General features: G+C 35.4%; 1 protein-coding gene across 2 annotated transcripts in view; it reads left to right on the top strand.

Annotated features, from left to right (window-relative positions):
- The window catches only part of LOC138697000 (influenza virus NS1A-binding protein homolog A-like), a 119826-nt gene that overhangs the window by 366 nt on the left and 103549 nt on the right, over window positions 1-15911 (top strand). The window contains exon 2 of one of the 2 annotated variants that reach the window (XM_069822585.1): window positions 6042-6105. In XM_069822585.1, coding sequence (XP_069678686.1) covers window positions 6054-6105 — 52 coding nt within the window. In that variant the 5' untranslated portion in view covers window positions 6042-6053. Of the gene's footprint in view, window positions 1-6041; window positions 6106-9969; window positions 10103-15911 lie in introns of those variants that run through there. The other variant, XM_069822583.1, reaches the window with a different exon arrangement.

Raw genomic sequence — 15911 nt, 5'->3', positions numbered from 1 at the left:
AAATCTTGCTAAAATAGAAGTGTTTTGCGGCTCCTAGGAATGTTACGAAATTTAATGGACAGATATCACAGGAGTACTACAAAATGTCACATAATTTTAATTATGTTGAATAGTTAAAATTATTTCAGTTGTAAGAAAGGTGCGTTTTATAATGAAGCTTTTATTTATAGCACGTAACAAATAATGCATAAGTAGACCTATATTAACATTAAGCATACCGGTATAGGCTTAATAACCGAAATATATGTATAATTTGATTTACTTGCTACGTATAGGTTAAAGTGAAATAACTGATTAATAATTGTTGACCTGTGATGAAATTGTTCGAGCAAAATACCAAAAATCTATATCGTCCGCCTAACTTAAATGTCAGTTTCAAGAGCACCGGTAAAACAGAGATATTACTTGTTAATTCTTTTGACAGTTTAAGTAGCCTATACTAAGAACCTGATTTGTGTTTGTTATCCTAACTCTTGCATTATGCTGCATAGTGCAGTAATTTATAGTAAGGCCTACTCTAGTTTGTAATTTCATGTTTCGTGTTTATTTGTAATAGGCTTACAAAAATGTATGGCGGCTAATTCATTTTTAATAGTTCCGTTGCTTTGTAATATGAATAGGTCTATGTTTTCTACAGTATCTATATGAAAGTGCGCCTATTATGTGGTACCTAGCAGGCTTCGTTATGTTATGTTTAATAATTAATACGATCCATATCGGGTTATCCTTCGAGCATCAAAGTAAATAGAGAGGGCGCTCGATACTACTGTACCGAATGAAAGTGGTATCAATATAACAGCTCTGTCCGATCAGCTGATGTGCTGTATAGACCATAGAGAAATAAATACAGTCTATTCTAGAGAATGGATAATTTTCCGGAATGTGTCGCTGCACATAGACACACTAAACTTAAATTTAGTGTAGCCTATGCAAGGTATACTAAAACCCAGAACTAACCTAACCTTTGCTGATTCTGTAACAGGTTAGATTAGGTTAGTTTTCTAGTATACCTTGCATATACTATGTTTAGGTTTAGTGTAAAATTGGTCAATGTGCAACGACACATTCTGCGAAATTACCCTAGCCTACATATTATACTAATCAGACTTAAGATGCTTGTTTTATGGTAGCATAAAATGAAATAGCCAAAAAATGTATTCACTTGTTAGCCCGCCTGCAATGAAAAGGTTACGTTACGGAAACAGAATAAGGGAAGTTTTCAAGAAATAGTATTTAAGTTATATAACTTAAATAATTTACTTTCATGATACATTAAGAAGCTTCTGTTATGGATGCTTTGAAGTTATTCTGTCACATCTTGTTAACAAACATAAATCATAATAATGGTTTAAAATGCATTAAACAGAAGTTCATTACAAACACAAGTAGCCTAATTACAATTGAAATTACTGAAAGTGTTTTAAAATGTGATAGGCTTTCCAATACTTATACTTACCATACTTACTTACTCATGGCTTTTAAGGAACCTGGAGGTTCATTGCCGCTCTCACATAAGCCCGCCATTAGTCCCTATCTTGAGCAAGATTAATCCAGTCTCTACAATCATATCCCACCTCCCTAAAATCCATTTTAATATTATCCTCCCATCTACATCTCGGCCTCTCCAAAGGTCTTTTTCCCTCCGGCCTCCCAACTAACACTCTATATGAATTTCTGGATTTCCCCATACGTGCTACATGCCCTGCCCATCTCAAGCATTTGGATTTATGTTCCTAATTATGTCAGGTGAAGAATACTTACATTGCGTGCAGTTCTGTGTTGTATAACTTTCTCCATTCTCCTGTAACTTCATCCCTCTTAGCCCCAAATATTTTCCTAAGCACCTTATTCTCAAACACCCTTAGCATCTGTTCCTCTCTAAAAATGAGAGTCCAAGTTTCACAACCATACAGAACAACCGGTAATATAACTGTTTTATAAATCCTAACTTTAATCTTTTTTGAGGGCAGACTGGATGATAAAAGCTTCTCAACTAAATAATAGCAGCATTTTCCATATTTATTCTGCATTTAATTTCTTCCCGAGTGTCATTTATACAGTATTTGTTACTGATGCTCCAAAATATTTGAATTTTTCCACCTCTTCAAAGGATAAATTTCCAATTTCGTACAATATTCTGGTCACAAGACACAATCATATACCTTGTCTTTTCGGGATTTACTTCCAAATCTATCTCTTTCCTTGTTTCAAGTAAAATTCCCGTGTTCTCCCTAAGAATGGTTTGTGGGTTTTCTCGTAACATATTCACGCCATCCGCATAGACAAGCAGCTGATGTAACCCATTCAATTCCAAATCCTGGACTTTCCTAACGGCATACTTTAGAGCAAAATTAGAAAGTAAAAGAGATAGTGCAGTGAATTGGAAAAGCGTCAGAAACTGACCTATACGGACTCAGTTGTATGTTTCCCTGAGAGCTAGTGTCTTGGGAATGCCAAATTCAATAAGAATATCATATAAAACTTCTCTCTTAACCGAGTCGTATACCTTTTTGAAATCTATGAATAACTGATGTACTGTACTGTTATACTCCCATTTTTTCTCCAATATCTGTGGAATACAAAAAATCTGTTACACCTAAAACCATCCTATTGATCCCCAATATTTCATCTACATATGTAGTTAATCTTCTCAAAAGAATATTCGACAAAATTTTGTACGATGTCAACAAAAGTGATATTTCTCAAAATTTACTACAGTTAGTCTTGTCCCCCTTCTTAAAGATAGGTCAATTATGGACTCCTTCCATTGTTCTGGTACAATTTCCTTTTCCCAAATAGCAAGTACAAGCTTATAAATTTCGCTAGATAATGCGCTTCCACTCTCTTGTATTCATTCTGCTGGAATTTGATCGATACCTGGAGACTTGTACATTTTCAGATTTTTTATTGCAATTTGGACTTCAGAAAACTGTGGGTTCTGGTATAAATGGCTCAGCAGTTTGTATTTGAATTTCGTCTAGATCATTTCTATTTGGCCTGTGTACATTTAGTAGTTGCACAAAATAGTTTTTCCATCTGTTCAGGATTGAATCAGAGTCTGGAAGCAAGTCACCATTCTCATCCTTGATCATGTTTACCCTTGCCTGATATCCGTTCTTAAATCCCTTTATGCCCTTATATAAATCTCTAATGTTTTTATTCCTACTATCTGTTTCTACCTCATTCAGTTTTTCCTTCAAGTAATCTCTCGTTTTATTTCCAAATGTACAACTTGCTTCCCATCTTTCATTGAAATAGTTCTATCTGTTCGCCTGGACTGAATCCTGTAAGAATTTCAATTTTGCCTGTTTCCTTCTTTCTACTACCATGCAACAATCTTCATCAAACCACGGTTTCTTTTTCTTTGTTTCATTATAACGTAGGACTCTGCTCAACTGCAATTTTGATATTTTCCCACACTCTATTACCATCTAACTCTTCCTCAACTTCGTCGGAAGTTGCTAAAGCGGCAAACCGATTTGAAATTTCGACCTGATAATGTTGCTTGGTTTCCTCGTCTTTTAATTTCGGAATATTGAATCTTCTAATATTAACTTGTTGCTCTACTCGCTTGGCTACAGATGGCCTTTCTCTTAGTTCTCCAGTTACCAAATAATGGTCAGAATTACAGTCTGCCCTCCTGAAGGTTCGAATGTCTGTTGTACTAGTATGTTTTCGTTTATCTATCAAAATATGATCTATCTGGTTGTGTGTCAGTCCATCTGGAGAAGTCCAGGTAGGCCTATATTTATGTATATCCTTATGGGGGAATGTTGTACTTTTCATATTTTCATTTTTTGATGTGGCAAAGTTGACTAGCCTAACTCCATTATCATTACTAGTTACATGTACGCTTCTTTTCCAATAGTCGCAGTCGGGTTAAAAATATTCTCCCATTCTACTTTAGCATTGAAATCCCCCAATAAAATTTTCATGTGATATCTAGATAACTATCAAAAGTGTGTTCCAATTTCTCATAGAAGCTATCCTTTATATGGTCGTCTTTCTCTTCTGTAGGGATGTGAGCATTTGTAACTACGATATCGCACCATTTACCCTCAAGTACTAAATATGATAACCTGTCACTTTTAAATTCGATCTTTTTTACTGCTGATTTTATTCTTTTATGGATAAAGAATCATGTTCCTAATTGGTGATTATTGTTTCCTTCCTCATAATACATATGATCTCCTATTTGTGATATGCCCTTGCCATCTAGCCTAACCTCCTGTACTCCCACAAAGTCTATTCTATATCTATCTAGTTCTTTTGCTAGGTACTAATGTTACCCCTCCTTTTCTATATAGACTTGTAACATTCCAAGTACGAGAGCTCATAACGTTATTCCTTTGCTATGGTCGTGCCAGAGAATCAGTCCCATTCCGAGGCTTATTTTGGGGTTTCGTAACAAGCTGTTTTTTTCGGTGATGAGTTTTTAGACCTTCGTCCAATCCCCAAGCTGGAGGACCACCCCTTATCGGCTGTCTGTGACTGCTTATTCAATATATTCGCAGCTACCCTCCATATCTGAAGGCCGTCTCCTCTATCCGCAACCTGAGGTCGCGCCATGCCGTGGTGATAGGGACTCACAATACATGGAATTATACGTACCATACACGAAAATAATGTTATGGGCTTGGAATGCATTATAGCCGAATGGGTATGAAACACAATGTGCACAAGATATTATACAAAATATAACAGAAACAAAAAGTTAATTAGGGATACATGGGAAAAATTGGCATAGCCTACACCTGACCCCCACCTCTTAGGTATTAAACAATACGCACAAGATACAAAATACAGCAGAATGAAAAAATTAAATACAATATAAATATAGATCCTACTGTGAAAGAATTGCAGACACTGGTTAAGTATATCATAGCACCGGTAAATAATAGTTAGACCTACATAGAAAAAATTGGTAGAGCCTAGACCTGAACCTCAACTATTAGATATGAAACACAATGTGCAAGACATGCAAAATATAATAGAACCAAAGAGTTAAATATAAATACACTGTAGGTGATAACTAGCGAACAGGTAGTTCTGATGGTTTTGAAAGTGAAGATCGTTGAATTTATAAGGTTTTTTTTTTTTATGGAGACTACGTTGAAAATGTAAGGATTTTATAGCGATATAGGCTAATTGGCGGAAGAAAAATTGTTGCAAAATGTAGTAAATTATGTTTGAAGTGAGAGGTGCCTCGTAATGGAGGTTAATATATTGTGGTTTCTAGTGAAAAAGGAATCGTAGGAATATAAAACATGCGATACAATGTTAATGTGAAATATTCATAACTTTTATTAATGGAATAAGCACTAAAATAGTAAAATAGAGCGACCATACTGTGAAAAATTACAGACACTCATTAAGCATAGTACATGGGAAAAATTAGTAGGTATAGCCTATACCTAAACCCCATCTATTACGTGTTAAACACAAAGTGCACAAGATACAAAATGTAATAGAACTAGAAAGTTAAATGTAAATATAGGTCCTGCCATGAAAGAATTACAGACACTTGTTAAGATATCAGGACATGCTTTGGCACAGCCAGAGGAGGTTTTGGAGGTTAAACGCTTCCCCCTCAGAAAAAAGACGAAACGCTGTTGAAGCTCTGCAACATTGTGACTTCAGTACCCTCTCTACAAAGACTGTAAGTAGGTGATTAAGAAGCCGTGGAATCAGATCTTTTGATGCATTGAGAAAAGAACCAATTACTGATGAACAAGCCGGTAGCGTTTGCGAGTGATCGGGAAGACTTCGATTGGAGAAGTTTTTTTTTTTTTTTTTTCAGACGAAGTCATAGCCTCAATCACGCTTAACAGTTATTGTCATTGTTGAGTTTTTGCAGGGGATCAATCATTTTATAAAATTACATGATTTTTGTACTATAGGACAAAAATCAAAGGAGGCATTGTTCATGTGAAATGACAGTATGACATGAGTTGTCCTAATTATAGAGATCACATTGTGTCGTGCAGACGCCACATTTCACGAGCCCTGGCATTGTTCAGTTTTCTGTTTTGTTTGCGAAGGTGCCGAGGAAGATGGATGTGAATGATGCGAAAGAGCTGCCAGTGGGAGAAGACGTCAGATCCGGTGAGTACAGTTGCGTAGTGATAGTTATCTTAGACCTCTGCCATGAGTTTGATGCCATGATTAGTGATAAGAAATTTAGTGTTGCAAAACTAAATGGACAAACATAGTAATTAGTGTTCGTGAAGCGTAATGAAATTAGAAAATCATATTCTGAAAGTTCTTTGGGATATTGTGAAGAACGTGTGAAAACCCCACTATGATTTGGCACTCGTGAAGAACAACCTCCCTCATGGAAGTGGGTGTTGAACTTCCAAGCACTGTGCTGTGAAGTTGGGCCTACCGTTGTAAAGAATGAATGAATGGATGTATGTGTGCGTTTTTTTTACTTGAAACCAATTTGTCGACAATCTGTGGAATCCTTAGGTCACATAAAGCATGTTTGGAATTAACATTTTTAAAGTATTTCCAGCCTTTTCATATATGGTGCGGTGTCAGTAACGAACAGTAACATGTCGTTAATTTCTTCTAGCCACATTAATTTCAATAAATTGGTGAAAAAGTGTGAGATAGTTGTACTGTTAATCCATTCCAGACATTCTGTTGTAAGCAGAAATGGTTTCACGTCTTCTGTAGAAGGATCTATTGGTCTAACAATGACATTGGCAATACAGCGATCTTTATGATCAGATGACTCATCGATTGACATCCAGATCATCTTATTTTTCATTTTGTCTTGAATAACTTTCATTAAGGAATCGTAACATTAATTTAAGTAAGTTTTTCTCAAAGTTGACTCACTAGGTACAGATTTGTTGGTATACTTCTCCAAAACCTGCTCTAATATAGGATTTTCGAGCTTCCATAAAGGGATTCCGGCATTCACAAAAGCTTTACAGAAGTCGAATGCAAATTGTGATTGTCGACTTGATATTGCAATTATCGTAGGTAGTGGAGAAATCTTTTTCTTAGTAGCCTTTGAAAGTGCATTTTTGTGTTTATTGCAATGTGTTGAGATATGAAATATTTATTTTCATTGTTCACTGCCTGCTCACATATTGTGCATAGAAGAATTTGGCCATCAATTGAAAACACGTCAGATCCAAAATATATAGCTATTAACGTCATGTAACGTACTCCCCTTTGATAGCACGATACATTTGATGATGGCATATGAAAATCATTCTTTTTGCAGGTATTTTTACTATGTAGGCTGAATTAGTTTGAAAATTTTCTTTATTACATGAGAGGAAATTTATTAAAGAGTATATGTAGGTACTGATTTGTTAAGGTCAGAATCTCTAATTTTTTTTAAAATAATCTGCACGATTCTCTAGCCTTTGCTCCAACTATTATTCTGATTGCTCTTTTTTGTAATAATATATTTTTACAATCTGCAACTTCCCCAAAATATTATTCCATAGGACATAATGGAATGAAAATAGGCAAAATATATTGTTTTTAAGATACTGCTGTTTAGAAATTGTTGTAACGACCTAATTTCGAAGCATGCTGAGCTAAGTTTGGGGGTTATTTCTTTAATATGATTTTTCAAATTTAATGTATTATTAATATGCAAACCAAGAAATTTGGTTGTTGATGTTTCTACTAGGGGTATATTGTTGATAGTTGTGTCTAATGTTTCAGAGATTAAATTTGAAGTGGTTTTAAATTGAATTATGTTAGTTTTATTAATGTGTAATACTAATTTATTGGTTGTAAACCAGTCATAAATTTTAAGGAGAATTGTTTCTGTTTTATATTTGAATGTGGCAAAGTTGTTGTCTGTAATTAATTATAATACTTGTGTCATCTGCAAATAGTTTAGGATACCTGTTCCTTTCATTGTGGGGCTAAGGTCATTTATAAAAATTAGAAAAAGAAGAAGCCCTAATATAGATCCTTGCAGGATCGCTGTATGAACATTTCCTCATGTTGAAGTAGATTTAATGCAGTTGCTGAATGTGTTGATATCAGCTTTTTGTTTTCTGTTTTGGAGATATGACTCAAACCACTGATATGCTATGCCTTTAATACCGTAGTATTCTAATTTTTGTAGTGGAATTTTATGATTAATACAATCGAAAGCTTTGGAGAGATCACAGAAATCCCTCCTACTTGTAAATTTTTATTAATTGCTTCCAGCATTTTATCAGTTAAATTAAACATCGCTTGCTCAGTTGATTTACTCTTTCTGAATCCAAATTGTTCTGGAATGAGAATGTTGTACCTATCAAGATGATGATGTACTCTCTTATATATAACTTTTCCGAAAACCTTTGAGAAGACTGGTAGAGAAGCCAACTTATTGCAATAGGAACGACCATTATTTTGAAATAAATTAAATGTAGGGAAAGAACAACGGACGTAGGTAAATTTTCTTTTCTAATTCGAAGTACAGACTATCAGAATAACCTTCCTGCAGCTGTCTTTGAGGGCAGTCCATCCTTCAGATTAAAAATTAACTTAAAAATGTGTATGCAAATTGTATATTTGTTACAGAAGATATATTATATTGTACATTAATCAAGGTGGCATGTATTTACTTAGCTTCATTTCAAATTTACATTATTTGAAATAGCTTGGAAGAGGGTCTTAGGCTAGAAAATGTAGGTTAATAAGTAAGAGTCTGCAGGATAACAAGGGTGTAATTATTGAATTACAGTGACAGTGAAGTGTGTTGTGTCTGTGAAAGGGGGAAAGGAACTGGCCACCCTACCCCATTATCTCCTGGTCTAGTTGTCTCATGAGTGATGCCTTGTTGGTGTCACTTATGGGTCCAGACCTATCTTCGGACATTTGACTAAAAAAATGACAGTGAAATGTACAGTAATGTCAGTGCAGAGAGTAAAATGAATATAATGAAAGTGATGTTCTCTTTAATTATGTATCTAGGATGCTTCACGATTTCAGTTAATTGCTTTTTTTAAATACGTAGTAGTTACTTACTTACAAATGGCTTTTAAGGAACCCGAAGGTTCATTGCCGCCTTCACATAAGCCCGCCATTGGTCCCTATCCTGTGCAGGATTAATCCAGTCTCATCATATCCCACCTCCCTCAAATCCATTTTAATATTATCCTCCCATCTACGTCTCGGCCTCCCCAAAGGTCTTTTTCCCTCCGGCCTCCCAACTAACACTCTATATGAATTTCTGGATTTCCCCATACGTGCTACATGCCCTGCCCATCTCAAGCATTTGGATTTAATGTTCCTAATTATGTCAGGTGAAGAATACTTACATTGCGTGCAGTTCTGTGTTGTATAACTTTCTCCATTCTCCTGTAACTTCATCCCTCTTAGCCCCAAATATTTTCCTAAGCACCTTATTCTCAAACACCCTTAGCATCTGTTCCTCTCTAAAAATGAGAGTCCAAGTTTCACAACCATACAGAACAACCGGTAATATAACTGTTTTATAAATTCTAACTTTCAGATTTTTTGACAGCAGACTAGATGATAAAAGCTTCTCAACCGAATAATAACAGGCATTTCCCATATTTATTCTGTGTTTAATTTCCTCCCGAGTGTCATTTATATTTGTTACTGTTGCTCCAAGATATTTGAATTTTTCCACCCCTTCGAAGGATAAATCTCCAATTTTTATATTTCCATTTCGTACAATATTCTGGTCACGAGACATAATCATATACTTTGTCTTTTCGGGATTTACTTCCAAACCGATCGCTTTGAATACGTAGTAGTTCAAGAAAATAAACTGAGAAGCCATTTAATTCGCAACATGACGAAGGAACCGAGAAAGTATGTGTCATCTTGTAGAATTGCATAATTCGGGCAAGAAGAGAAGAGTGGAGTCACTCAGATAAATGCACGACAGCCATCCTCGTAATCATAATCCCGGACTGAACGCTCGGCTCTATCGATCGATCTGCTCCGGGCGTGGGCATTCCCGCGCCATCACGTTTCGTGCGTGCCATGTGAATGACACAAGCTGATACAACTTTGATATTTTGTGAGGTTAGATTTCGCTTCGACGGAGTGAGTGCTTGTTGCTTGTGTGTGTCTTTTCAAGTCGGGCGGTTTCGCTGTCGATCTGATAGTAAGGCCCGGTTGCAGAAACACCGATCAAAATATGATTGGCAATCAAGGAGGGTTTGATTGGCCATCAGTTCTATTTCTGTTGCAGAAAGAACAATCAGTGTTTGATCGGAGATCAGTCTTCCATCAGATTTGATCAACAGATTTTTGCTGGTTAAGTCACTGATCATCGATCAAGCAGGCTATTTATGTTGTTCTGTTTATAATGCAGTATTATATAGTAAATAGTTATAGCGTAACAATATTGTTTTCGACATAATGGATTCTTCTGATGAAGAAATTTTAAATGAAAAAAATGTTATTAAGAATAAGGCGTTTCCGTGATAGACATTAATTGTTTTTATGTATAATGACAGATAATTTGAGCAAAGATTTAGGTTAAGTAAGGATTCCTGTGTTTTGTTACTTTCAAAAATTGAAACAAATATATGCAGACAAATAAATCGAAACCTTCCACTTTCTCCTATGAACAAAGTTCTAATAATGCTGAGATTTTATGCTGTTGGAATTTTTCAGGCGGTCTTGGGTTATCTTGTTAGGGTCCACAAATCAACTATTTGCCGAGTAGTTAGGAATGTTACGTATGAAATTGCTTTGTTATGGCAGGGTCTCATAAATCCCCAAACTTCAAACAGGGAACGATTTGAAATCCAGAGAGAATTTTCAGCCATGTCAGGATTTCCAAGAGTAGCCTAATATTGGTTGTATAGACTGCTCACATCCCCATCCAATCACCTGGTTGAAATGATGCCGAACTTTATCGAAATAGAAAAGGTTTCTTTTCTGTGAATATACAGGCAATATGTAGTCTACACCATCATTGAAATTCTGGAATGTTGTAGCCCGTTGGCAGGGTTCTACACATGACAACACATTATTTTTAATGAGTAGGTTACGAGCTCCATTTGTAAACAGAGAGATGGGAAATGGAATTATTTGGGGTTATGGAGGCTATGCATATTCCAATTTCTTGTCTATTCCCCTAGCAAATCCCACAACAGAAGCCCCCTCACGTTTTTTTTTTTTCTTCATTTTCTTTCACTATATTGTAGTCTATATACAAATAGAAACCGCCTGTTTCCTTTCTACAAAAAGGAACAAAACAGCAAAACATTCACTTGTTTTCCTAGTCACCGCCCACTTGATGCATTCGTTTCGCGACTTTTAAAGAGCATCAAATTGGCTGTGGTTGCTAAATAGCGCTGTTGTCAAATGTATTTCTTTCTTAAATCAGCAATTAGTAAATTGAGACAAGTTGATTGGAGATTCACGTTTGTGCAACGCAATGAACAATCAAATAAATCAGACATCAACTGATTGGCGATCAGGGACTGATTTGATTTGCGTTTCTGCAACCGGGCCTAAGTATGCAGCGGTGTACACTACACGGGATGTGAGTTATGCACGTTGATCCCAGTGTTGCCAGATGTACAATGACTCTGGTATTCAGAAAGTAGTTTTGTCACTATTGTACGTAAAACATAATAGTTTCAGCTGCAGTGAAAATTTCGAAATTGCAGGCAATACCCTGTAACATTTCACCTTTATAATCAGCATTATAGTATAAAATACTTCTTGAAGGAATTGTGCATTGTAATTTATAATTATAAATTGTTACAGAAACACGTGTGCAACAATGGCTCAGATTAATTAATTGTGTGCAAGACTGCCTGTCCGTTCAACCTAAACGCTTCCCTCTTTGTACCACATCGAATTAAAAAGAAATAATTATATCATATATTGCATTTTCTCCGTTATTCATTTGATTTACAGTTAATTACTTCAAGGTGGTAATTAGCCCATGTATGTCTATGAGACAGAATATTAATTTTTATTACATTTTACCAGCAGATATTTAAAAATGATGTAACAAAAGGAAAGTTGTCGCAACTCTCACCCGAAGAGCGTAATTCTTGACGTAACAATTAGAATTAGCTACCTAGTCACTTGTGATACCGGCACTATCGAAATCCCAGTCAGGACAATTTTTATTCAGGAATAGGCTACGAGAAGGCTACATCAGTGACCAATTCAGTGCTGTCATGGAATACAACTTTGAATGAAACTCAGTATAATACTAAGTCTCACATTTGGAGTTATAAATTAGCCCTAAAGCATCAAAGCTATATAAATATTGCAGTAGCAGCCCGTAGAGCATACCACACCATTTTAAAAGATTAATGTTGGAGTAGGTCCTTGGACATTGACAATATCATGTATGTTGACACGCATACCTACCCCACCATTTTAAAAGACCTCTGTGTTGCCTCGTTTTCCAATCCCGGTGATACTCGGTACCCGTACGCTGCATTAGTTCCGCCCACTTCCGTTAATCTTGGTATTTCTCGTTATTATGCAGCTGCCATTTCCCACAAATCCCTTTCAGCTGTCTTTAATCTGATCACATGTCTCCATAGTTCATACAGAATTATATAAATCGTTTATTGCAAAAGACAGAATTAAGTATCAATTACCTTTCTATCATTATTCTTGTACGCTTCTCCTTTTCACTTTGGAAGCTCCGTCTATTTCTAAAATTGAGCCCACATAACGAAAATTCATTTTAATATATTTTCCGAACCATTAACTGGATCATTAGGATAATTGGTTACATATTCTGTTTTAGATCCCGTGTTCGATGTTCAGTTCACATACGATGTAATGTGCAGTTAGCTGTTTGTAATAACCTTCTTACATAGCTCCCATATTTTAATTTTGTTTTGTTCATGCGTGAAACTGTTTAAAATATCTCATTTTAATAAACTGTATCTGAATTGAGAAACTTCCCAAGTACAGTGGAGTAAATTTTTCAAGAGACCAAAAGGACTGTATTGGATTGCAGAATAAGAGTTTTAAATGTTTGAGACTCATGTGTATCCAAACATGTTCAATTTCTATTTATGTATGTCCCTGGTATTGGGTTGTTTTTCTAAACAGATCACTAAAATTATGTTGTAGTTCTATTATTCTCGAAAATACACAAACATAAAAGTAAGCAAGCGCTCAATAATAACATAGATCCGAAAAATAAACATTGAATACAATACCAGTTTATTTATTGAAAACAAAAGTCAGTGAAAACCATATTCATCTTCAACTTATTGGATGGTGGTGTACTATAGCTTGTGAGACTCCTGCAGAAAGCAGCAGCTTCTAAGAAGGAGCACTTTAAAAGCTACGTCAGATCACAAACTTTCTTTGATTTTATGTATAGAGCTTTTGTGCTGAGAGTTGCGTGCTTTCTTTAAAAGACTATAATCTCCGCAACATGTTTTTGGTATTTGAACATCTTGCGAACAACATCAAAGCTTGAATCTTTGTCTTCTCAGTCTCCAGAGTCTCTTCTCGTTATTTCCGACGTTCTCCCGACTGAACTAAGTAGGCCTACAAACCGGTACTGTAAATGAATCGGTCATTGCAGAAAGGGGATAAGTCATGAAAAACGCGAAAATGAGTTAAGAGTGCCATTGCTTTCTCCAGACCTAGACACACATTTCCATACAGAAATGGGACAAATTTGCTCATTCTTAACGCAAAGCAGAGTACCATAAGCAGTGCAGTCATTGCAGAAAGGGGACAAGTCAGCGACTTACCTTCTTTCTGCACTGACCGACGACGTGACGCAACTGAGTGCCGTGGATCTAATAAGTTACGGCCCATCAGCTGATCAGGAAAATGACAGATAAGCTAGAAGTAGTAAGTGACCCAGGGGAAGAAAACTGTGTTATTAGTGGTAAACGTAAACGCAGTGAAATTAACTACCGCAGAAATGTAAATAAGAAAAATAAACTGAAGGCATTGGAACGTCAATTCCATTGGGAATTCTGTAGCAGCCCGTACGACAGGAGAACAATGTGGGTAAGAAACTACTCATTGTTTGTTTAGACGCAACTTTGGGTCATCAATAATTTTCAACATTCACAATTTCAAAGACCATACGGCGCACTTCTATTCCTATCATGAAGGTATAGGCCACAAATCTTCAAATGAAGTGTGTTCCTTCTGAACTAGATTGAAAATAATGTCTCTTCTTCAGTCAAGGAATTGTATCTTTTCTCTGATAACTGTGGAGGGCAAAATAAAAATCATATCTTAATCCGACTGTTGCTTGCACTGACCCAAATGGGGAGATTTAACAAAATCAATCATTATTTTCCACAACGAGGCCATTCATTTCTTCCCTGTGACCGCAACTTTGGTGTAGTGAAGCGCAAACCAAGGAAGACAGACAGGGTATACAGTATGTGCCAGACCAATACAATACCTTGATCCACCAGGCAAACACAAACAACAGATTTTCTGTAGAATCAGTTACTACTGATGATATTTTGAATTTTAAATACTGGTGGCCAGAGTATTACAAGAAAACCACCTGCTCATTAGACAGACTGAGGAAGAAAGGGAAAGATAAGAATATGTTTTCTTCAGCACAATTCAGTGAATTTGTTTACTCTAAAGATGATTCAGGATGTGTGACTGCCAGTTTGTTCATTGGTAGTGAAATGAGGAAACACAGATTCTGTATGAAAAAACCAGGTTCTGGACGCATAGTAATGCCTACACAAAAGCATACAATGGGAAAATTCCCATTAATACGAAAAAAAAAAACTTGGAGACGTATCGACAGTGAGGCAATACATTCCATTGGAACACACTTCCTTTTACGAAGAGAACTGGCCACCTTGTGACAAGGAATCTACAGACGACGTGGCTTCCAACGTCTAACAATACACTCTGTAAAAATTGAAACAAATGATTTTGTGTAGTACTTTAGTGTATTTTTATTGTGTTCTCCTATATGCAGTTTTTAAGTTTTAGTTTAAAAGTAGAGTTCTGATTTAAAACTGTGATATAAAATTACATATTGGTACATTTCTGTAGTAGGAATAATGATTGAAATGAATATATATATATATATATATATATATATATATATATATATGTAAATGGTGACAGTAATGTAGTAATTATACACAAAACATCGTTATCGTTGTAATTATTAACATTTAGCTAGTTTCCAAATATTACATTAGCCCAAAATTGTAATTTATATATTTTTTTCTTTTATATTTAACAATTCCTTGCAGAAAGGGGATAAGTCATGGTTCGATTAAACAACTTTAAACAAAAGTGTTTGAGATATCAGATGTCTAACATGATGTATTATACTTCACTATTCATAAACAAAGTAAGAAAAAATATTTATAATGATTACTCCAGTATTGGAAGAAGAAAACAGTTTTTATTGATTATCTCAAAAGTAAGATTTTATGACTTATCCCCTTTCTGCAACGACCGATTCAAATGACTTTGACGTATTGTATAATGGGGTAGTACTGTACGACTGTCAATGAATGATGTAAATCAGTAAGAAAATGATCGCGGATACTGCATATAAGTCAAAATTAGAATATCCCCTAATACGTAGTCCCTGTAAATACGTGATCTTTTGAAGAGCGTGTTGTCGTAGTTTTGCCATAATAATAATAATAATAATAATAATAATAATAATAATAATAATAATAATAATAATAATAATAAACTTTTTGTGTATCGTCCTGCATCCCTGGGTGTAGAATGGTCATTGGACGTCGAGGCAGTTTACAACAAATTAGACATACTTTACCCTTGTCAAGACAGATTTATACAGTAGCCTATCTCAGAGCATTGAGTAAAAAAGAATTAAAAAACTCGGCCCTTATCTCCTAAATTACATACAACTCATTGAGAAAATGTGTTTATAACATAACATTTTAAGCAATACTGATTTGAGAGATGTGTTCTGCAAAATAATTTATGTTCCTTACAAA

The sequence above is a fragment of the Periplaneta americana genome, chromosome 3 (genome assembly GCF_040183065.1).
Source record: "Periplaneta americana isolate PAMFEO1 chromosome 3, P.americana_PAMFEO1_priV1, whole genome shotgun sequence".
In the NCBI taxonomy this organism is placed as follows: Eukaryota; Metazoa; Arthropoda; class Insecta; order Blattodea; family Blattidae; genus Periplaneta; species Periplaneta americana.
Note: the sequence above shows the minus strand (reverse complement) of the source record. Positions and strands in the feature narration are given on the sequence as shown.